Genomic DNA, 23,012 nt, shown 5'->3' with positions numbered 1-23,012 from the left:
ACATGTGAATGCCAATCATTTGTGACCAGCTCCAACAGAACCCAGAACAAGTCGCCAGACATGTTTTTGAATTATAGGCCTTTAAAGATGACATTCCCTTAAAAAAATTAACTTTTGGAATTCTTAATTTCATGGTATTTGACCTTGGGACTTAATCAATAGGCCTAAATAATAGTTGAACTATGATAATCCCTATTCAATCCCGTGTAAGGCAGGAAACTAATTGGCCCATTACTCAGAATAGCAATTAGCCAAAATATCAAGATAGGCCTATCATTTACAAAATTATGCATATCTTGAAAAGTATAATTGATATGCTATTTATATAATTTTGGTATCATTTTACTTATTGTCTAGTCTAGTGCTTATATTTTTATTCAAATCATGAAATGTCAAAAATAAGACTTATTCCTGTTTTGTCAGAGCGGGTCACATTTTGGTCCAACATTGGCTATTTTATAAAGTTTATGAATACTGATCATTTTTCCACAGCTACATAGTGGCAAGAAAATGAAATGCTCACAAATTGTAACCCTATTGCAGACTTGCATATCATTGCGAACAAAATTTTGTGCAGCAGCCATACAGATATGCTTTACCACACACACACACCCAACATTTGCTGAGTCTCAATTCCTGTAATTCAATGCCTAGTTTTGGCATCATTTATACCATCCCTTTTGCCTGTTTTGAGGATGATAATGATGATCAGCTGAGTAGTAGACTTGATATGAAATCTTGATTTGTTGTAAAATATGTTTTCCATGCTGCTTTAAAACGGTATTACCCGGTAATAGCTATTAATAATAGGCATATATCATCAGTTCATGTGTGTAGGGGTGGGCCCCAGAAACCCCTTCAGTCCAAGGGGTGAGGGGTATAAATGTGGGTGCTGAGTGGCCAAAACATGCCCCAAAGGCATTATTTGCCTTAAACCCAAGGGGCACCACTCCCTGGCCCTAGGCCCACACTGAGCATGGGCATAATTGGTTACTATTTGCCTCCTTTCTCTTTTCAACCAAAGCACCCGTTTTAATCCAAAGCTTAAGAGTCACAAATGAGAGCAAATGCATTTATGGTCTGCTTTTTAAAACAAAATGTGTATTTACCAAAAACTTTTTAATAGGGTTTTTCCCTTTTTATTTTTTTTTTCACACATTTTGGAACTTTTACACCTTTAAAATACACTGATGCTACTTTGGCTGAGATTGTTGAGAACAGAGAATATGTGTGTGTTACTTTTATTGTGCACTAGACCAAGTAATATGTTCCCCCAAATAGCTCAGAGGAGTGTTTATTTTCACCAAACTTGAGCCAAGTCTATCCAAAAGTAAACTTGACTACTGTGCATGTAGGCAATGTTTGATGACATTGTATAAGGTCATGCCTGGTTAGGCACTGGACCCCCTAGGGGAACACCGGAAACACCACTGCTAAACGCTGGTGTAATGAGGCGACAACGTGATTTGTACTGATTTACACCGGATCGCAAGAGGATCTAAAATAAGTGCACTTTTGGCAAGTAACATCATCACTATCACTTTGGACCATGACAAACTGCTGTGGAATTCTCTTAGCTGCTGATACTGTCTGTGTGTGGAGGAGTTTATAGAGTAAATCTACTAAAACCATTGTTTTTATGGATTATGACAGTCATTTATCAATGATCAATGTCATTGTTTTTATGGATTATGAGAGCCATTCATCAGTATAACAGTATTGATGCTGATTTTGATGATGTTAGTTCACAGATGTTGGTTCCAATATCTGTGGTTAGTTATGATATTTTTGCTTTGCCTTTTTTACCACAGGATCTTCAAATCTGTTCTTTCTAGGATCCATGATCACATTTTGGAGGGATCAAAATTGGCACATTTATTATTTAATAAATTATGTTGGGAACCATCCTTGTTATTGTGTAATAACTTGAACTGCGCTGAAATCTTTCAGAATTTTCCAAGTGTGAGCTTTGCGGTGTATTGTTTTAATGGCTGCGAAAAAAGGTATAAAAGACAGTGTGCAATTCAAGATCTGGATGATGAAGTTTACTGGCAGTTACTTGGAACATACTTTTATTTTAGTCTCCATTGAAGACTGGGTTGTACTCAGTATGAATGTATGTAATGGCTGCAGAATGGAGTGCGTCACAGACTACAGTTTGTTTTGTGTCTGGTGAATTTTACCAGGGAAATAACGGGTTTATATGACAGCAAAGGATGCAAAGAATGCATTTATCTACAGTGTCCACCCAGAAGTCTTTTGTGATATTTTTGGTTCAAATTACCTGGTTGAACTTGGTAGGACACCTTGGTTGCTAAGGTCACCTTGGTTGCCAAGGCCAACATCATGCCTGGAGGAGGAATAGTGTTTATACTGTGATGGCTACTGTTGAAAAGTTTCAGAGTTCTTTATGCAGAAAGTTACTTGGCTGCCCTACTTTTTGAGAAATTTGTTATGTTTTTCTTTATATCGTTATTTCAATTTGAGCATACTGATATTTGTATTTTGGCACATTTGTGATGGCTGCCCCACATATTTCAACCTTGCTACCACCCTGTAAAATACTGTGTAGCAGTTAAATATGTTCACTGAACATTTTGTAGATATGACATTTTAGTTTTCATGATTATTTTTATGATCTCATGTCATCATTATAATCTCAATGTCAATCTCATGTTTTTCCCAGTCATTTTCCCCAGCCTGAAAATAATATGATCATCATGAGTTAATGTGGGTAATGAACAAGGAGTCTGTTTGACTGTTGATGCAGGCCTACTTGTATCTGGTATATGCAAGGCTAGACAAGTAAATGTCTGATCATTTTATTTTCCAAGAAGTTGGGCAGTTGGACTTTGGTTGGAAGGTTGGAAGCTTATATACATTGTATACGAATATCATTATGAAAACTATTTTGATAATTAGTGAAAGTCTACATTGCCAAGGTTGCAATTACACACTTCAGAGTCAGTTTGATATTTGAACATTAAAGGAAAAACTCCCTGCCTTTTTTAGATAGAATAATTTGTGTAATACTGCGGATCCCGAGTTTCTCTACCAGAAGTCAGTTTGGCCATGGGAGTAGGACAAGGGAGATAGATTTAAAGGCCCACTCAGTAATTTGCTCATCCAGACCATAGTAAAAATCATCAAAATTCAGATTTTGGTACCTTAGTCATTGTCATAGAATGCGCTGACTTAGCCTGCTAGCGGTTCAGCCAAAATCTGTGTATTTAAGACAAAATAAGGCATTTACATAAATCTGTGATATATATACTGATCAATTTCATCAATACTGCTGTTTTCTTTGTTTGTTTGTTGTTGGGTTTTTTTTGCAAAATTATAATTTCAAAAATACCATATGACAATTAAAATGACTTATCCTTCACTTATAAACAATTTATAAACAATATTAATTTTTTTACACTTTCATTGGGATCACTGAACAATGGGACTTTAATCTCTGAGCTGTTCATGCAATACGATTTGAGAAGGAATTTTGGTCTAACACTCAGACTTCCAGCACCAGTAGAGAAACCCAGGATCCACATTGCTTATCGTTTTTATATAGTGTTGAAAAGTTCTCTAAAAAATCTCTACATGTTCCCTTTAATCATTCTTTACAATAATATGTGATAGAAAAGAAATCAGTCGGGTTGGTAATTATACAGGGACTAATCAAATCACAAAGGTTGTTGCATCTGGTCAATTATTCAACTGTGAATAGGGAAAAAGTGAAATTAAACCATTTTTCTTGGGAGACATGTGGTAGAAGCTCTATAAATCTTGAACTGTCTTTTGTTTGGCTATTTTCTTCAGTTTTCTCATTTCTGGTCAAAACAAAATATGACTGATCTGTAGCTCTATTTAAAGAAACAATTATACATACTTACATAGCATAGAAAGGAATTTAAGTAATTACTATTTTCATGGTCTGTAAACATCCTGTGACAGTTTATACCTTCAAACTTGAACTCGACCATTGTCTAGTGATTTGGTACAATTTTAGGAAAATGCAGGTTTTTCCAAAGAATAAAATTCATTGTTAATCACTTTAGATAACGATTATGACAAATTTGTGACTTTTTATTTGGTCAGTTTGGTAACATGCAGTCTGGATATTTTATTGTCAGTGGATACCCGCATTAATTAATTTAATTTGCTGATAATTGCATCCTACCCAGAGTATGGGTATTGGAGCGCAAGAACGAATATCTGTTGAGGAGGTTATAGCTGCTCTTTGTAAAAGTTCACTCTTAGAAAAAACTGGTTCTTGGCTGTCCTGTATGTAACTAGAACCCTCAAGAGAAAAGGGTTCTTGAAAATTTAAAGAACACCAAAATGGTTCTTTCTAGCTTTTCCAGAACCATTTTCAAGTCTAAAATGGTTCTTTTTAACCTTTACTGAACGCATTTCTGTTCTTTGTAGAACCATTTAAGGTTCCACATACAGGACAGCTCAAGAACCATTTTAGGTTCTACTTAGAACCATTTTTTCTAAGAGTGTTTGCTGTGCTTATACTTTTCAGGTATAGTGTGCCCTTGATTTCAATGTTATGTAGTTGTCATTGGATTGGTTTTTTTACACATCATTCTTGAACGATCACAAATAACTCTTGTAAATGTCAACTGCTAGTGTTGACTGCATACAACCCCCCCCCCCCCGGTGTTCACCTGACTCACACTTGGAAATTTTTCATAGTAGATGATCAGGGATGATTAGATTGTTCTCTAGTTTGTCATTTCTAGCAAGCCAAAGAGAGGGGACAATTTTATTTTTGGTAAAAAAAGAGGGGCCAGCAATTTTGGCACACATTTACAGGGCACCTTTTAAATAACATGCTCTAAACAGGCATAGGAAAACAGTACAGAAAAGTTCAGATATGTAAAATTTCTTTGACTATGCTTGCATTATATAGGTTTATATAACAAACATATCTAGACCATTGGGCTATTCCAGAAAATAGATGCACTCCCCTATAGAGGAGTTCGGATTTCCGGACTTTTTGTCCAATCGTGACTGTTGGAAATCCAGACTTTTAAAGTGTCCAAAGGTAAACAAATCCAGCAGAAAAATTGTTCAAAATCAGCGATCCTCAATTTGAGAGCTCATTTTGGACATTTCCGTGATTTTCCGTCATTGATATGGATTTCCAAGCTTTTTCAAGTGAGGTTGTCAACTGGAATTCCAGTCGTTTTCAGAAAGCAAACTTGGAAATATAGACATTTGTTTGATTGAAAATTTACTCCTCTATAGAGGGTGTGCACTTATTTTCGGGAATAGCCCATTTAAGGATTGCAATTTGGAAACCCAAAACTTTTGCATGTGTTAAGCTAATAAGGGGATGGGCAAATATTTTCGTCATGCCATTTTGAAATTTTACCCTAATAATAGTAATATGCTTGTTCCAAATATTCAAATATCTGAATATAGTCTTATTGACATGATTGTAACATTTTTAGGGTGTTCTGTCACTGCATGCCTCTTTGCACACATAATGATTTCTGTGCTACCAAAGATACTCAGTATCTTTGGTGCTACAAAGATGGTCAGAATATTTACAAATAGCAGCTATTTTATTTTTGCATCTTACACACCCCAGTGATATTCAAGTTCAATTTCCACATTACTGACCTTGACTGCTGCTGACTTTTAGTGCTCGGCATGTGGTTATACCAAATACAAAATTTATAAAACCTAAAAATGTTATAAAACCTAGAAGTGATACAAAATTTCCAACCAGATCCCAAGACCCAATGAACCAATACTGGGTATGTTTGTAAAATTACAAAATGTAGGATTAAAAAAAGAAGGAATTTTTGCACTTCAAATTGCACTTCAGAAGTAGCAGCAGTGTAAGGGTTTATTTATTGTCCAGTGAGTGTGGCAAAATTGTGAAACCAAAATGGTTGCCTTGTGTTAAATCATTTCTAGTGATTCACCCTTGGTAAAACCTTCATCTTCAGGAATGTTTTCTATAATTATACAGAGCAGCCCCTAAATTGAAAGAACATTGACTCAAGATAATTATTTGGTGATTTCATTCAAATCTTTTTAAAAATACTTGTCTTGTTTCTTGCATAAGTTTGAAAAATACATTGGGCTATACTCACACAGAAACTTTCCTAAAATGGAAGCTGAATGTTTCAGAAAGTGAAATCTATCAGAAGAATTGCTGTGCTAATCTGAGGCATGATTATACAAAACATTGAATATGGTAATTGTAGGTCCTGCAAATCATTTTGTTAAAAAAATAGCTGCCACTAGTCATGTCCATTTGATGCATGGTTAGCAGAGAGTTACGCCATATGGTTACCCATACACAACTGCTCACCTGCCCAGTGAGTAACTGGCATACATGCTTTCGTTCCAAGTACCAGTCAAAGTGTTATTTTATCATTAGAAAGAATTGCACAATGAAAAACTTCACAATTCTATTAATCTGTTGCAGTGAGTAGCATCGCCTGAAGCAAATTTGATTTGTGTTATGAATAATCACGATCAAATGACATCGAGTGTGAACTTCATTTACTTTGAGTACATTCTGATGGCTATCTGGACAGACCATTGTATGATGATTATACTTTCAAGTTCAACAGATTGCAATTATTATTTGAAGCAAGCAGGTTATTTTTATACTGGTATTTTTACACCTTCATAGTAACACTCTAATCATGCTAATGGCATGTATTGATGTAGTGCAAAAAGTTAATGGGGTGATTACACATTACAGTGAAATTTGATTTTGATGGATATGTTGTGGAATTATCTTCATTGAATCTCTGATGTTGTTTCAGTGCAGAGGAGTGTTGTTACTTCAGAAGTTTAGTTCATTTGATATTGGATTACCAAGAATGGTGGATTGGTGTGAGAGCTGTGGGAATTACCATGCCATACTTCATCAATTGGAGTAATCAGCAGAAGATAGCAGTTTGACCATGCAGTCATTATATTAATCATATTGTTATATAGGCAACTTCAAATTTACAGCATCAAGTTGGATGTAAATATTGATTTTGTGAGGCTTGTGGAGGGACAACAGTTTCAGTGCAGAGGAGTGTTGTTTCTTCAGAAGTTTAGTTCATTTGATATTGGATTACCAAGAATGGTAGATTGGTGTGAGAGCTATACTAATAGTATACTTCATCAATTTCATGAGTATCAGCAGAAGATAGCAGTTTCAGCATGCAGTCATTATATTTGATAATTTTGTTATTGGCAACTTTGAATTTACAGCATCAAGTTGGATGTAAATAGTGATTTTGTGAGGCTTCTGGAGAATGCTGCTGTTCTTTTCTTATTTAGTCAGTATGGTCAACACATTATCTGCCTTGACTCAAAGCATGTGCAATTTGACTGTTTCTGAGACGTGTGAAGTTGGACTGTCAAAAAGTTTACCAATTGGCAAGATGTGTATAATGCCTCAGATCTGTGATAACGCAGGTCGTCTTCTTTCTGTGGATGATTTCTTACCCCGATCAATGTGAAAGGGATGGATCCAGTGTACATTCGTCTGTTATTTGTTTGCCTGTTGCTTGACTAGTAGAATGTTATAATCAGCATCTGTATGGAATATCTTCTTCATGTGCTTCTGCTGCTGCTTGACCAATGGAATAAAACCAGGATCTAGGGAATGTTTTCCCATACATACCTTATATGCTGCCTTTGTATGCTGTGCAATGCATTGTTAGAGATTGTGTATAGTTTTGGCATACTTTTGTGGCTAACAGGTTATTTTAGAGCAAGAACTTCTTTTGATAGCTGAGATAAAAATATTTATCTCTGAATCAAACTTAAAAACATTTCAATGATAAGTGAGTGAATTGATAAAAATGGAGTACCATTAATTATACCCAAGAATCAGGATCATCAATTTAATAAACTTTCCTTGCAACTTCCTTATCTAATTCATTAGCTCAGTTGTTAGAGCAATAGACTAGTAAACTGAGGGCCCTGGGTTGGATCCTGGATGATCAGTGAAAATTTAACAACTTTGTCATTTATCTAGTTTGATGAAGAAGTTTAATTCATTTATGGCACCTGTCACCATTTTCGCTGTCTTTTAACAGAATTTCTTTATTTGTATGTGAATGAAACCATGCATAATGGATCACCTTGCTGTTATTTGCCATCATGTTTGTACTAAGTTGAACTTTCTTTTGTCTGTATTTAACTTCCCTATTGTTTGTATTTTAACTTTCATTGTGTATTATCATGACTCTACAGGAAATGTTTGTGATTCGGTGAATGGGTGTTTTTTCCCTGGTGTGTCTACCAGTGTTTAGTCAACAAAATCAGCTGTGACAGATTTTGTTATGAGAAGGTAGAGAGGTCAAGCGTAATCAGAGTTCGCTCAAAGGTGTGATATAGTGAGGTACTGCATGAACCAGGTGTGCACAGAAGTACTGCACAGATGAACCAGGCGTGGGTTCAAAGCTTGTTACGTGAACTTCCCGATTTCCTGTGAACACAAGCCAGATTGCCGGGGGGGGGGTGCCCATGAACACAGCAAAATTTCCCACAATATCTTTAATATGTATTTGCTGGTGTCTTTGATCTGGCCCGAATCAAAATCCTGGGATCAAAATTTCCTTCAAGTGCCAAAATTTGCCATGAAAGAGCTTCCTGAATTTTTACCCAGACATGAATTATGTAGCAAATTGTTTGGTTTACTGATATTTGTGATGTTAATGATGATTATGGTGATGATGCTTTCTGATATACTCCAACTTGCTGCAAAGTCCTGGGGGCACGCTTTTGCAGTCATGAGGGTACTATTCGATGACATGGTGATCAGAGGAAGTGAGCCAGTTTTAGATGATGATAGTTACGATGATTATGATGATGGCAGTGATGGCTAGTGGTGGTGACGATTATGATGATGATGATGATGATGCAGATGATGATGACGATGATGAAGCTGACAATGACAACACCTATTATTCAACAAATTATTTCTTGACCTTAAGAGGCAACTTGTGAAGAAGAGATCCACTTTTCAAGGAAATATTTCTTCCCAGTAATTATTTGTAAACAAAACTAAGTGTAACCTGTCCTTCTTTGTCAGCTCAGCTGTCTTATAGTTTTAGGCAAAGTTCAGCATAGGGTCAGTTGGTGCAGAGAAGGGTGTAAAATTGAGGACTGCTTGCTTCTTCTTCAGATTTTGAATCTGTATTTAGTATAAGAGATTTCTCTCAAACTTTTTCCATTGTGTTTTAATATCAGTGAAAATAAGTACCTGTGGGAAAATTACTGAAAATAACCGGATGTTGGGTAAAATTTATTTACCCCAATCTTGGGTAAAAACCTTACCCAACCAGTGTTGGAATTAAGCATTTTTTTATGCGTAGCAAATTTTGCTTTCATTACTTTTCTCTTGGTACATTCACATACTTCAGAGTGTAAGTCAATGGCATAAAAATGCTACTCAACTCCAAAATTGTGTAGCATTAAATTGATAAAATTGTGTAGCATTTGCTACGCCATACCAGCTATTTCCAATGCTGCACCCAACTGGTTTCTTACTGGTTTACAAACCTCAACGCCCCCTGAATAGCGGAGCAAAGTATGGGATGTTATCTTGGATCATCACACTTGTATCAGAGTCCCAGATTCTGAGAATTGAATGAGTAAAATTTTACTCTCCCAATTCAACAGATTTTTAAGTTTGTTGGGTATGAAGTAAATTAGAATATAGGGAGTAAACATCAGTGAAGAAAGTAGTTTGGGACTTCCAAAACCTATTTCCAGTACAAACAATAACTTTTTAGATTCTTGTTGTTAATTGATTTGAAAGAAAAGCCAAAAGTATGTGTGGATAGCATGACCTTAATTATTCCCAACCTATATGAAAACTAAACCAGTAAGAGTTAATTTCCATGAGAATAGAATTGGGCTCCACCTTACATGACAGAGAACAAGATGGTGTGTTTACTTACATCCATGGGTTTGTTGATGTTTGCATAACTGATAAACCCACTTGTAAAAGTTGTATTGAGATGGAGAGGATCCTGGAATAATGATATGTACAATAGCTGCCTTTTGCTGTTTGAAAATGTCTGGAAGATATGGTCAAATTCCTGAGGTAGTGGTCCTTGAGCTGAGATAGTTGTTTGTAAGTATGTAAAGTGTGCTGAAGCTTGTGGATAAATGTCTAGGCATTGTGCCTGTGCGTAGCGCACTATAAATCACTGTCCTTTTTTTGTTATGGGCGTGGTATTGGTCTGTCTCGTTTCAATTTAGAGTAACGTCGCGTTGCATTTTGCAGTGGCAGAGTGCTCTAAATCCAAATTTAATGGATTTTGCTTAAAGAGGAAGCCCTGTCAGAGCAGTTCTTCTGGGGTGAACCAAACTTGCCTGGTTATCAAATTGAGTACCTGCTTTAAAAAACACAGATGCACTGTAAAGATGGAATTGAAACTGTGTCAACCCCTCCCCCTGATTATGGGTGTCTGTACAAGCATAGACCCTATAATTTCTAGGGTCTAGCCTATATGGTACAAGTTTGGATAATTAATGGATCATGCTCTCATATAAATGTGTATGTTAATTTTTGAAAACTTCTCAGCTTGGCTTTATAATCATTGTCACACATGTATTATAAGGCAGCCATTTACAAAATACACATCTCTTGCTCTGTGAGGAGGAGATTTAAACACATTACTACATTGTAATGCTGCTATTTCTGTAATATTGTGCACATATGATTTACTTTGTTATGATTAGACCAGTTTGTTCTTGCACCGCTTATAACTTTCATCTCTTCCCCAAATACCAATGGCTGTAGACCAGTGTAGAACCAATAATAGGTTTGAACTTTGAATGGGAAAGTGTAATAATTGCAGTACTGCAGAAAATATCAAGTTTGTTGAACTGCATTGGTTTTTAAGGACTTTTGGACTTAGTATGAGAGGTTGAGATTGGAATTTAAATATTTTTACAAGTTTAGATTATAGGTGTATAAGCTGGTGACTTTCTCATACTTTGCATTAGTAGGGCCTATAAGTGCACAGAAAGGTGTGAAAAGTGTTCACTGAACAGTCATCTGCAAAGAGCCTGGATTTTAAGCTATTTTACTGAAATTTTCTTTGAAAGCATTGCTGGAATTTTAATTCTACCAGGACTTAATTTGGAAGCTGTCCTTTACTCATTAGCATTTTAGCTAATAATGATTTGAAACCATTTGGCCTAACTTTGAGCATTTTACCAGGGTAATTTATGGAAGACTCCAGTTTTGAAATGTTGCAGATTGCTGAAATAGGTTTGCCAGGGAAAGTATATGGAGCGGCATGACTTACCGGGTACCAGTCCTCAAACTTTTGGATATTTCAGGATCAGATATAGTGGCTGTATTCATTGGAACCTGTATGGACCATAGCCAGTGGAAACTGATGTCTATAGTATGAGTATGATGTGATCTAGTGGACTTGAGTTCAATAATATTCATGATGAAATTCACTATGTTTTATAGAGGATTTTGTTGCCATATTTCTGGTATGTTGTTACTTTGGAGCTGACATTTTGAGAGCATCATTATTTATAATGAATTTCATTTGGCATTTCATAAATGTTCCTGATATTTTTCTGAAGAGTGAACTGATCCTCTGTTCTTGCTTTGGCACTTCCATTGTTGGTTATACTATATTATGCTTCTGATTACAATATTCCATGTCAACATTTCCTTGGTTGAATAGGCACTGCATTTATTATCTTAATTCTTTGTTGATTTATTCATGAATTCTAATATTATTACAGTGATTACAGTAATATTTGACTTTCATTCAAATCTCTTCAAATTGAAATCGTTTGATAGAGAAAAATAGATTATAGGATTTGTATGCTTTCTCTATTGTCATCAGTGCAAATCTTTTCAACTGAAATCTTTCGCTAGAATGCATTCTCTCTTGTTCAGGTGCATATATATTTATGTAAAATTACAGCATTTTTGTTGAATCACAAATCTCCAAAAGTTAACTTGCTGTGGCTATCAGCTTGTGAACCAAGATTAGTTTTCCACAAAATTCTGTAATTTTCAGAAAATCTGGAGTTTTTTCTTGTAACACGCCATTCTTTCTATGTAGGTATACCTGTGAGAGATGCTGGATGCAGTAAACACCCCCATTAATTTGCTGGATTAATTAGGAGATGGACTTTTATATTCAACCAATACCTTCAAGATTTGAACTAAAAGCCTGTTGTTACCATGGTTACTAGCAATTGGAATTAATTTAACATTGAAAAGAAGAAACTGTTGTTTCATTGTAAACATCCTCAAAGAACATATATTTGTACTTGTGATACTATTTGACTGTTTTGGAGATAAATTCTATACGCATATTCACATTGCAAATGATTCAACACGTGCCGTGGAAGCTCATGGAATTATGAAGAAAAGAGAAATATTGTTCTCAATGGCTGTGTATCCATCATGAGCAGGTTTTACTGATATTTACCTCATGAACACTGTATATATCTGTATCCGCCATGGACTAACACTTGTGATAAATACATCTCTGTTACGTCTTCAGATCCATCATAGTCAGCGAGACTCTGTCTACCTTCCTCTCATGGCGCATCTCAAATACGCAAGACAAAAGCACGGATTTGTAGTATAGTCTGTTTCCTGGTCAATTATCACTTGTGAACTACAATGAACACATGTTAAAATTGATTTTCTCGGCAGACAGATAAATAGGCGATATATATAAATGTATATTGCTTGCCAAAACTATGTAACATATATATTTGTAGCAGGATTGTGTGTAATGACTGGAATTATTGTGGAGATCTACCTTCATTCAGGTTGAGTGCTGGATACAATAGCATGGATATATATTTTTCTGTTTATAAAACTGTGGATTATGTGGATTTTCAAATATATACAAGTTGGCTTTGACTTTTGCAGTAATTTAGCAGCACATGGATGTTGTGGCCAAATCATACAATGTGCTCAATCTGTGTAAATTATGAAATTTAGTGGAAAACATCTGCAGACTTTTTTGTTACAGAGATTAACTCTTCATAATTGTTGTCATACTAAATATTCATATCAAGTGGTATTTGAATCGGTGTGCTACGAACCAGACCTATTTTAGAGATACTTTGTGAGAAACTTAGTGTCCAAAACAGATGGGCTGCGATAGCATGCCTAAACTGCACCATGTATCTGTGGTTGTTCTGTGAGCAGAATTCAACAACAAGAGCAATTTTGGAGATACTTTTTAGGAGACATCGAATGAGGAGCATAAATGTGTTCCTAAGATTATTGTTGACCAAGATGCTGAAATTCGTCAGAGTCAGACCAAAGGATGTGGGTTAGTAATTTAAATGGTTTTAGGTTCATTTTTGTTTCTTTGAATTGTATGCATGTATATTTTATAATTTTCTCAATAGAGTTACTATTTATTTCATTTATTTGACCAAGAAAATGTATGTAAATTGCTTTTATCTGTAAAATACTGTATTACACTGATACACATGCTTTGATTTCATGTTCATTATAGGGTCAGTCCATGTCGAAACAGATTGAGTGTACACCCACCCTCTTGGATTTTGCTCTCCTTTGGCTCAGGGTACCTTTCATGGATCCCTAGGTGAGGTCACAAGAAAAAATTCAAATTCCATTTCGTTTTTGAATGGCGGGCAATCAAAGTTTGGCGACCTCGACCAAAATTGTGAATTTAAGGGTCCAAATGACAAAGTGCTCTCTTTGAGGGCACTTTCTTCTTAATTGAATCAGTTGTGATCCTCTTTTTGAATGTGGTCACTCACTGGCTGTGTCTGAAATACCTAATGCCAAAAAGATAGATTTGAATTTCGTTGGGATTTCAGAGGGGGTCAAAATCAACACCTCGTACTGTTCAATCAAATTATCTTGATTTTGAAGGACCCATGATAATGTCACAGTGCACTTATAGGTCCTAATTATGTTCAGAATGGATTAACCATATGCCAATGTCTATGAGCAATTTAAAAAAGAGAAATTTCTAGACCCCTACAGAATTTTAGGCCACCCCTAAAGTGGTTCAGCCACAAATGGCACTTAAAAGTCGGCAAATTTTGACCCCTAATAACTTTAGGTGTACACCAGATATGAATTTCTAGTCTTTTGCATCTGAAAGAATGTAGTTTAATGTTACTAGGAACATAAGATTTGTTTTGTATTTTTTTGTGTTTTAGTATTAAGTTGACGCTTTCAAAAATAGTCATTTTTGCCTAACATACCATGCATACAGGATACGGTATAAAATGCCAATTTTAGTATGATATTTTTTATATTTTTGATCACTTTATAGCCATTTGTATTATTTATCCTGATATTTCAAGTTGCTCTTGAGTCAAGTAATTAGAAAAACTACTTTCTAATCCTCTGTATGGATTTTTAAGGGGTCAAAAATGCACTTCCTGGCAGCGATGCACATGCAAAGTACAGGTTATGGGGGTCAAATTTCCATAATGCTCCCAATTATGTCAAGTAATATATCAAATTACTCGTATGGTCATGAGGATTCCAAAAATGTATAGTTTGTTATGTGTCAGACCTTTCAGGAGGGAAAAATGACGAAAAAATGTTCATAGGTCAACGACCTTTTTGAAAGTATCAAAACACAAAAATACAAAACAAATCTTATGTTCCTAGTAACATTAGACTACATTCTTTCAGATGCAAAAGACTAGAAATTCATATCTGGTGTACACCTAAAGTTATTAGGTGTCAAAATTTGCCGATTTTAAGCGCCATTTGTGGCTGAACCACTTTAGGGGGCCTAAAATTCTGTAGGGGGTCTAGAAATTTCTCTTTTTTGAATTGCTCATAGACATTGGCACATGGTTAATCCATTCTGAACATAATTAGGACCTATAAGTGCACTGTGGCATTATCATGGGTCCTTCAAAATCAAAGATAATTTGATTGAACAGTATGAAGTGCTGATTTTGACCCCTCTGAAATCCCAACGAAATTCGAAATCAATCTTTTTTGGCATTAGGCATTTCAGACACAGCCAGTGAGTGACCACATTCAAAAGAGGGTCACAACTGATTTAATTAAGAAGAAAATGCCTCTCAAAGAGAGCGCTTTGTCATTTGGACACCTTAAATTCAAGGCCAAACTTAGATGGCCCGCCATTCGGAAACGAAATTGAATTTGAATTTTTTTCTTGTGACCTCACCTAGGGGTCCATGAAAGGTACCCCTGAGCCAAAGGAGAGCATAATCCAAGAGGGTGGGTGTACACTCAGTCTGTTTTGACATGGACTGACCCTATACTAACAATGCAGCCAGACAGAATTTAGAATTGTTTTTATTTATCAGTCTCGAAACCCAAATTGGGTGTGGTGGTACATGTAGTGGTAAGGGGTGGGGGTACATGAGATGTCAGGGTATGTGTGTGGGGGTGTGTATATATGAGCGAGAGGAGAAGAGGGGTGTGCTTGAATTTTGAAGAGAGATATTGAGTTTTTTAAATTTAAAATATGCAATATAGCAAATGTTTGTGAGAACGCACAAACAAAATTTACATTTGGTTTTATAAGCTTCTGCCCTATTGGATGGATGCAACTAGTCAAATTTGAATATTTTTGCAGTGTGAGGGAAATGGGGCAAAAACATGCAATTTTGAATGTTTTCTTATATTACAGAATTAAAAATTTTAAGTATAGGCTATGAGTTTGTTCATAATTCTAATATTTTATGTTAATTTTGAAAACTGGTAAAAAAGATATCAGAAAATGTACATGTTTCCCAAAAATTGCTTTGCCTCTTTTGCTTCCACAAGGCCATAAAAAAATTAAAATAAAAAAAAATCTGACCGACCGGGCTTACCTCTTTAGACCATTTTTACTGGCCTTAGTCTTAGTACGAGTCCTTGGGCTTGATTCTCACAGCATATGAAAATTGACCCCAAAAATGTATGTTTTTAGCCCTTTTTTTCCAAAAATTGGCAAAATATTGAAATTTGACTTAAATTGCCAGTAAATTCTAACTAAAAGATCAGGATTTAGCTATATTACATTTGGCAAAACAGAATAATAATTTTTTGATCCAAAAAATTAATACTGGGTACTTTTTTTTAATCCAGAATCGGGAGTAGTAGGTTTATGGCAGATACTGCATTACTTGGGAGGACCTGAAATAGTACTCTTCCAAACATCATGAATGTTATCTACAAAGTCAGTGAACTTGTGTCACCCTAGACAAAGAACATGAAATTAATCATGCCATTATCTTACTGCTCTTTGGGGTTTCTTTCCTTTCTAGATGAACTTTGACCCTCGCAATGTCTATGATGTATTGTTTTCAATCAATCAAAATGATAACGAAGACATTGATATATGACGGTATTGATAAGCGAAGAACATTTTGGCGCTGCAAAGAAGTTTCCAAATTTAGCACATTATTTGATATCATTGTCTTTTGACTCAAATTTCAAAGCAAGAGGCATGAATACAGGGGAATAGCAGCTGATAACACTCAATGCACTTAGAAACTTTAAACTCAATGAACATGCTAAAAGCCTAAAACTTGATCAGCTCCCTCGGATTGCTATGTCCAAACTCAAAAAAACTGCGAGCATGTTAGCGTGAGCAGAGGGCCTATACTAAGGCATGTTGTGCTGAAATGAAAAACCAAAACCGAGGCGCTTGTCACACCTCATCTAGCTTGTAAATAGGGGTAATATGGGGTATAGTAGTATAGTCATGAGGGCATGGGGGAAAATACCCCCCAGTCAGAACACTTGCCCCCCTGTTGCCCCCTCAGTAAAAACCCAAAATTACGAAAAATTCCACTTTTTGCGGCAATTTTGTGCAAAATTTGTTAATTTTGCCCCCTGAAATTCACTTTACCCCCTCCAAGCCCCCCGAATAAATTCCTGGCGCCGCCACTGGCCTCAAGGGCCCATGGATAGGGAGCAGTGCATGGCCCTTTTAACATCTCCTTTATTAGCCCTATCCCTATTCCACTAAATATATGCTTAAGCTCGGGCCCATGGACTTCGTCCACCCTGTCCACCCGCTTGCTACGCCCCTGTACTTTGGTATTCCTTTTTTTTCTGAAAAGTACTTTTCAGACCTCATCAAAGTAACTTATTATGTTTTACAAAACTTCAGTCATTAGTGTTGGGAAATTAATTTTAATTGCCACTAGATTTTTGTTTGGGGTTTTAATTATCCTGTTAATACATTGTAAAAAATTTGTTTAAATGTATTACAATCAGTTTTAACCTTTGACACTTCAATAACCTTTAACCTCTGCTTCCATCACAGAGTCATTGCCCATCACACCAAAAGTTCCCAATGGACATACTAAGGCACCATGTACAGCCAGCACCACATCTCACGATTCCGGAACTAAAAGCTCAATGACAAGCAATGGAACATCACCGGCAATGTCACCGGCTATGACCCCGGACAGGTCTCCGGTCATCTCACCAGCCACCGTCCTTCCATCGGGATCCAACGGATACGGTGTGCACAATCAAACACCTGTTGGGAAAAAGAGAACAAAAGGAAGATTAAAGCATTCTTATTTTGATCGTGTCGCAGATGATATCATCACCAAAATCTTAGCGTACCTTCCAACAAAATACCTCTGTCGGAGCTCAAGAGTGTGTCGACGGTGGCATAGACTTGCTTGGCAACCATCGTTATGGAGTTCACTGAAGATAACAGGGAAACATACCGATGTAGACTCGGCATTATCGGTACTGATTTGCCGTTTGTGTTCAGAAACACCGTATGTGTGCTTGACATTGCAAAGGATTGTGTTAAATGGATGCGAGAGACTGACGGACAAGGGATTGAGGTTGATCTCGGAGCGTTGTCCGGAATTACTTCATCTGGAATTAAAAGGGTGCAATAATGTGTCTAATGAAGTCGTCTTTGGTATAGTGTCTAAATGTGCAAGTCTGGATTATCTGGATGTTACAGGTAAGTGCTCACGTTTGTTTTGTTTGTTTGGTTGTTTGTTTGCAGGCCTGAAAACAAGTGGGGAATTCAGGAACCTCATTCTGGGGTAATTTGGTGTTTATAGAGTGTAGAGGGCAATTCAAGGTTTGAAAATAACAAAAATACACAGGTCTGTAGCTAGAGAAGGGGTGAAGTGTGCACATCCCCAATCCACCAAGATCCAAATTCACAGACAATACAATTTTAGACATTGGCGTAGCCAGAGGGTGCAGGGGGGCCCCACAGAAATTTTTCAGGGATAAAATGAGGACAGCAAGAGTAAAATGTCCTTGAAGTGACTAAAATGGGACAAACAAATGACAAATGGGGATAAAAATGGGCTTTGCCCCCTAGAAAAAAATTGACAAATGGGGATGAAAATTTAGTTTTGCCCCCTCACATCACACTTAATAGCTGGCTACACCACTGATTTTAAACATAGATGCTGACATGTCCTGTAAAATTTATTTCTTACAAATTAAATTTTGGGCCGAGTTTTGTTAATTTGTGCAGGGATATGATCCCTGATTTGTGCAACATTTCAAGCATTGCATCCCTGGATTGGTCTGGGAAATTTTTGGCAACCCCATCAGAGGAGTTGTATTTACATAGAATTGGACAAAACTACAAATTGCTCACTAATTAATAATTGTCCCTCATATGTATGGTCAGATTCACAGCTTGAGTAATCACTGATGTCCATACTATTGTGGAAAATATTGATAAATATTTACATTATACCTGAAATTTCACAGCTATAATTTGTTTATGATTTTCCGAAACAAGAATTCTCTGCATGTGGCCGTTTCAGTTTTGAATTGAATTCTTTTACATGTTGAAATTTGAATTAATGTGTGTGCTTTGAAACTAAGAATGAGTAACAAACCTTGTGTCACATATAAACTAGCCCAGTTGTGTTGAGAGAATATAAACAGTGTGAACTTCTTCAGTTGCTATGAATTTTTGCAGCACCCTGGTCATTATTTTTTTTCAATTAAAAACTAACATTTCCTGTAGAATAAAGATTTTTACCTGATTCATATTGAAGAAAATTAATTTTTTTCAAAATTGCAAATTAAAATGCAAAATCTAACCAAACTTAAAAATTCAATTATATTACAGATGTTGCAGAGAAAAATGTTAGAATAAATGTATTTTACTGTTATTTTGAAAAGTCATTAAAACAAATTCCCTGTATACATGTATTCACTTTTTTGTGTGACATATCAAAGTTATAGGCCTATTAGAGATAGTGATATTGGAATCTTTTTCTTTTTGTAGTTTTAAAGTTTAACCCTAACCCTACCCGTGTTTTTTGGCTATCGGAAGGAAAGAAGGAGCGAAAAAGGAGAGAAGATGAAGAAGAAAGTCACTTGGCACCCCGGGATTGAACCTCGGACCCCTCGCATGCCACGCAGAAGATCCCCAGCATGTAGCTACACAGGTGGCGTTGGCCCGGCCAGCGATTCCCTGGGTATATATGACTTGGTCTGATTGCGTCATCAAGTCCCGTGGAATGCATGCACGCAGAGTGGTTTTAATAGTGAGCTTTAGTGAGTCCTAGTTCTGTTAGGGTTAAGAAGGCATATAGGGAAAATATGCATGGTCACTAACCCTAACCCTACCCGTGGTTTTTGGCTATCGGAAGGGAAAGAAGGAACAAAAAGGAGAGAAGATGAAGAAGAAAGTCACTTGGCACCCCGGAGTTGAACCTCGGACCCCTCGCATGCCACGCAGAAGATCCCCAGCATGTAGCTACACAGGTCAAGTTGGCCCGGCAACGATTCCCTGGGTATATATGACTTGGTCTGATTGCGTCATCAAGTCCCGTGGAATGCATGCACGCAGAGTGGTTTTAATAGTGAGCTTTTGTGAGTCCTAGTTCTGTTAGGGTTAATAGTATCAATCACCTAAAACTGATGCATGCTTGGACAGATGATTGATTATAACCATGATGTGAAACTGGTGTAAAAAGAAATTGATGATATGAATGAGTCACAGACAAGGAATTTATTACAACAGAAATGGTGTTATTTATTCTGCTAATTGGTGAATATGAGATGAATTAGCAGTGGGAAGGAAAAACAAGTTGTTTTTTGGTGGTTTATACAAATATCAGGTTGTGTGGGTGGAAATGTTTGACATGTTTCAGATGAATTTTACCTGGATATCAAAGATTCAGTGGCCTATAATGAATGATGAAAGGTTATCAAAGTTTTTTGAGTCTTGATGATTAGATTATTAAGGCTTTAGTGTCAGGCCCGTGACGCATGGGATTTTTTTTTAGGGGGTGCTGATTTTGAAAAAGTGGACTTTTTCCCAAGGGGGGTGGGCAATTTCGTGAAAAGTGGACTTTCTTTCCAAAATTTGGATCATTTTTGACCCCCAAAAAATAAAAAACCGTATTTTTTTTGCTCTCTACGCTCGCAATTTGTGATATTTTGGGACTTTGTATACTTTTGCAACGCCCCCCCGCACCACCCACCACCTCCCCCCCACCACCACCACCCCACCCCCTGCGTATGGGCCTGCTTTAGTGCCACAAGATCCTATCTGCATTTTAGCCAACTTGAGATTTTGGTACCAAAATAATTCTCAAAACAGATAACATATAGTCCTTGAATTGTACACAGGCGGCGGGTGACATGATCGAGCCGGCAACTTGTGAAACCGCCCGGCCGTATGGCATTTCCAATATACTCGGTTAGTTTTGTGGGGTTCATTATCGAACCCCAACGGTTTTAGCTTGTATTTATATTATTTATCAACATAGGCCTATTTGTTTGTGATATTTCAAGCGTTTAAAAATTTCAAAATAATCCCATTCAATTACACGGTTGACGATGAAAATTTACTGAATTTAGAGAATGCAATGCGGCCACCACCTGATTGTACATGAAATATTAACAGGGATTTCAAACACCAACAGCATTTTGTAATGCTTGCAAAGTACAGATTATCAAATAGAAGAAGACATCAGTGCCAAATGGACAGTGGCGGTGCCAGGAATTTTTTTCCGGGGGGCATTGAGGGGCAAAGTGAATTTCAGGGGGGGCAAAATCAACAAACTTTTGCGCAAAATTACCGTAAAAAGTAGAAATTTTCGTATTTTTGTGTTTTTTCTGGGGGGGCAACAGAGGGGGCAAGAGTTCTGACTGGGGGGCATTTGCCCCCCGTGGCGCCGTCACTGTAAATGGATAAGGAATAGGGCTGAGCTGTGTATTTCATTATTGAAGAATGAAGAGAATAAAATATAGAATAGGAGCTTGGTGTTCAGTGCATGAAGTTGACAATCCTGAATTGACACCGCCTGTCACTGTGATTAAAAATGAAATAGCCCCCTCTATTAGCAGAATGTAAAGCTTGTTAACTTGCTTCATTGAGGGAGTAATACCACCAATTGGATGGAAATATCTTTTGCAGACTATAAATTTTAGCGAGCATTTTATAAGTTCCCTCATAATGAAAATTGGAATATATTTAGAGATGGTGCTGTGACTATATGTGAGATATAATAATATGGACAGCAAGTTGGCACAGCTGTTTTCCCTCACCTTACACCACTAAGTCCTCGGTTCAAGCCCTGGCCACGCCCAAGGACTGTATGTGCACTTGGTTTATCCCTCCTGCTTCAAAATTGGTGATAAGTTGTTTGCTAATCAAAAACTTCCTTAAATGTTTAATTTTAATATTTGGACAATTTGAGGGAAAATGGGCCCAAAACATTCAATTTTACATGTTTTCTTACAATTGTAGTCACAAAATTCTAAGACTTGGTACAAGTCTAAGCATTCAAAATCTTGATTATAGGCTGAGAGTGAGCTCAAAATTTTAATATTTTATGTTATTTTTGATTATTGGTTATTGGTTATTTTTGATTATTGGAAAACATTAGAAGGAAATGTGTTTTCCAAAAGTTAGAATGCATAAACTTGAAATTAGTCTTTGTACAAGTCTTTGGGCTTGATTGTCACAACATATGAAAAACACCCAAACAACACACATTTTTAGCCCTTATTTCCAAAAATTGACCAAATATTAAAATCAAACTTTCATTGCCAGTTAGAACTAAAAGGATTAAGATTTAGCTGCATTGCATTGGCAAAACAGGATAATATTTTTTTAATTCAAAAATATTAGTGCTGTATTTTGTGTTGTTGTGATGTGTTTGCATCAGTCTGCACACAACAGGGCCGTAGCAAGCGGGGCGGCCGGGGATGCCATGGCCGCCCCACTTTTTGAGAAATTTGTTATGTTTTTCTTTATATCATTATTTCAATTTGGGCATATATTTGGAATTTGGCCGCCCCACATTTGTGATGGCCGCCCCACATTTGTCAACCTTGCTACGGCCCTGGCACACAAAGTGTTACAAGTGATCATGATCAGATGTGTATTGGCAAGTAAACAACATAACAGATACTGCCTTATTGATATAGGAAGCAAATTTTATGCAACAGTCTCCTTCCAAAGTAAAAGAAAGTAGTTGCTAGCAATTAATGGAGCAGACACTGGAGGGGAGATGTAAACAGGTGCAGAATTCACAGAAACGTGACTTTTTCTCATCATCAAAATATGTTTGGCTATTCCAGTTGAAATCCATATCCCCCTATGGAAGACTTGACCTTAATTTCCCATACAGGGGTGGGGAAGATTTCAAATGGAGTCACCCATTCAGGTAATCCCATTTGAAATTCACACTCCCTGTGTGTAAGATTAAGGTCATGTCTTCCATGGGGTGTATGGATTTCAACTAGAATAGCCCATTCCTTCTTATACTTGACTAAGCATTCATGCGAAATGAGCCGCTCATCGATCAAAATTAAATTTCAAGTTTCACCATAAAATTGAAATATTTAACAGCTACATACATGGTGCTGAATATGCATTTGATATTAAACTTGTACTTTCCAAGATACAACTATTTCCAAATCATCAAAAATAATCAGAAATATATAAGAGAAATTTATCACGTATGTCGACTTTATTTCAAAATGACTTTTACCGACAAGTTTCCTGCTCTGATCGCATCGTAACAAATTAACTAGTTTCTATCCATGACTACACATG

General features: G+C 36.6%; 1 protein-coding gene across 2 annotated transcripts in view; it reads left to right on the top strand.

The window, feature by feature from the left end:
• The window catches only part of LOC140141836 (uncharacterized), a 184,236-nt gene that overhangs the window by 40,464 nt on the left and 120,760 nt on the right, over positions 1-23,012 (top strand). The window contains exons 1-2 of one of the 2 annotated variants that reach the window (XM_072163700.1): positions 13,049-13,310; positions 17,262-17,924. In XM_072163700.1, coding sequence (XP_072019801.1) covers positions 13,157-13,310; positions 17,262-17,924 — 817 coding nt within the window. In that variant the 5' untranslated portion in view covers positions 13,049-13,156. Of the gene's footprint in view, positions 1-13,048; positions 13,311-17,261; positions 17,925-23,012 lie in introns of those variants that run through there. The other variant, XM_072163699.1, reaches the window with a different exon arrangement.

Source organism: Amphiura filiformis, chromosome 20, assembly GCF_039555335.1.
Source record: "Amphiura filiformis chromosome 20, Afil_fr2py, whole genome shotgun sequence".
Lineage (NCBI taxonomy): Eukaryota > Metazoa > Echinodermata > Ophiuroidea > Amphilepidida > Amphiuridae > Amphiura > Amphiura filiformis.
The sequence above is the reverse complement of the archived record's forward strand: the minus strand, read 5'-3'. Positions and strand labels throughout refer to the sequence as shown.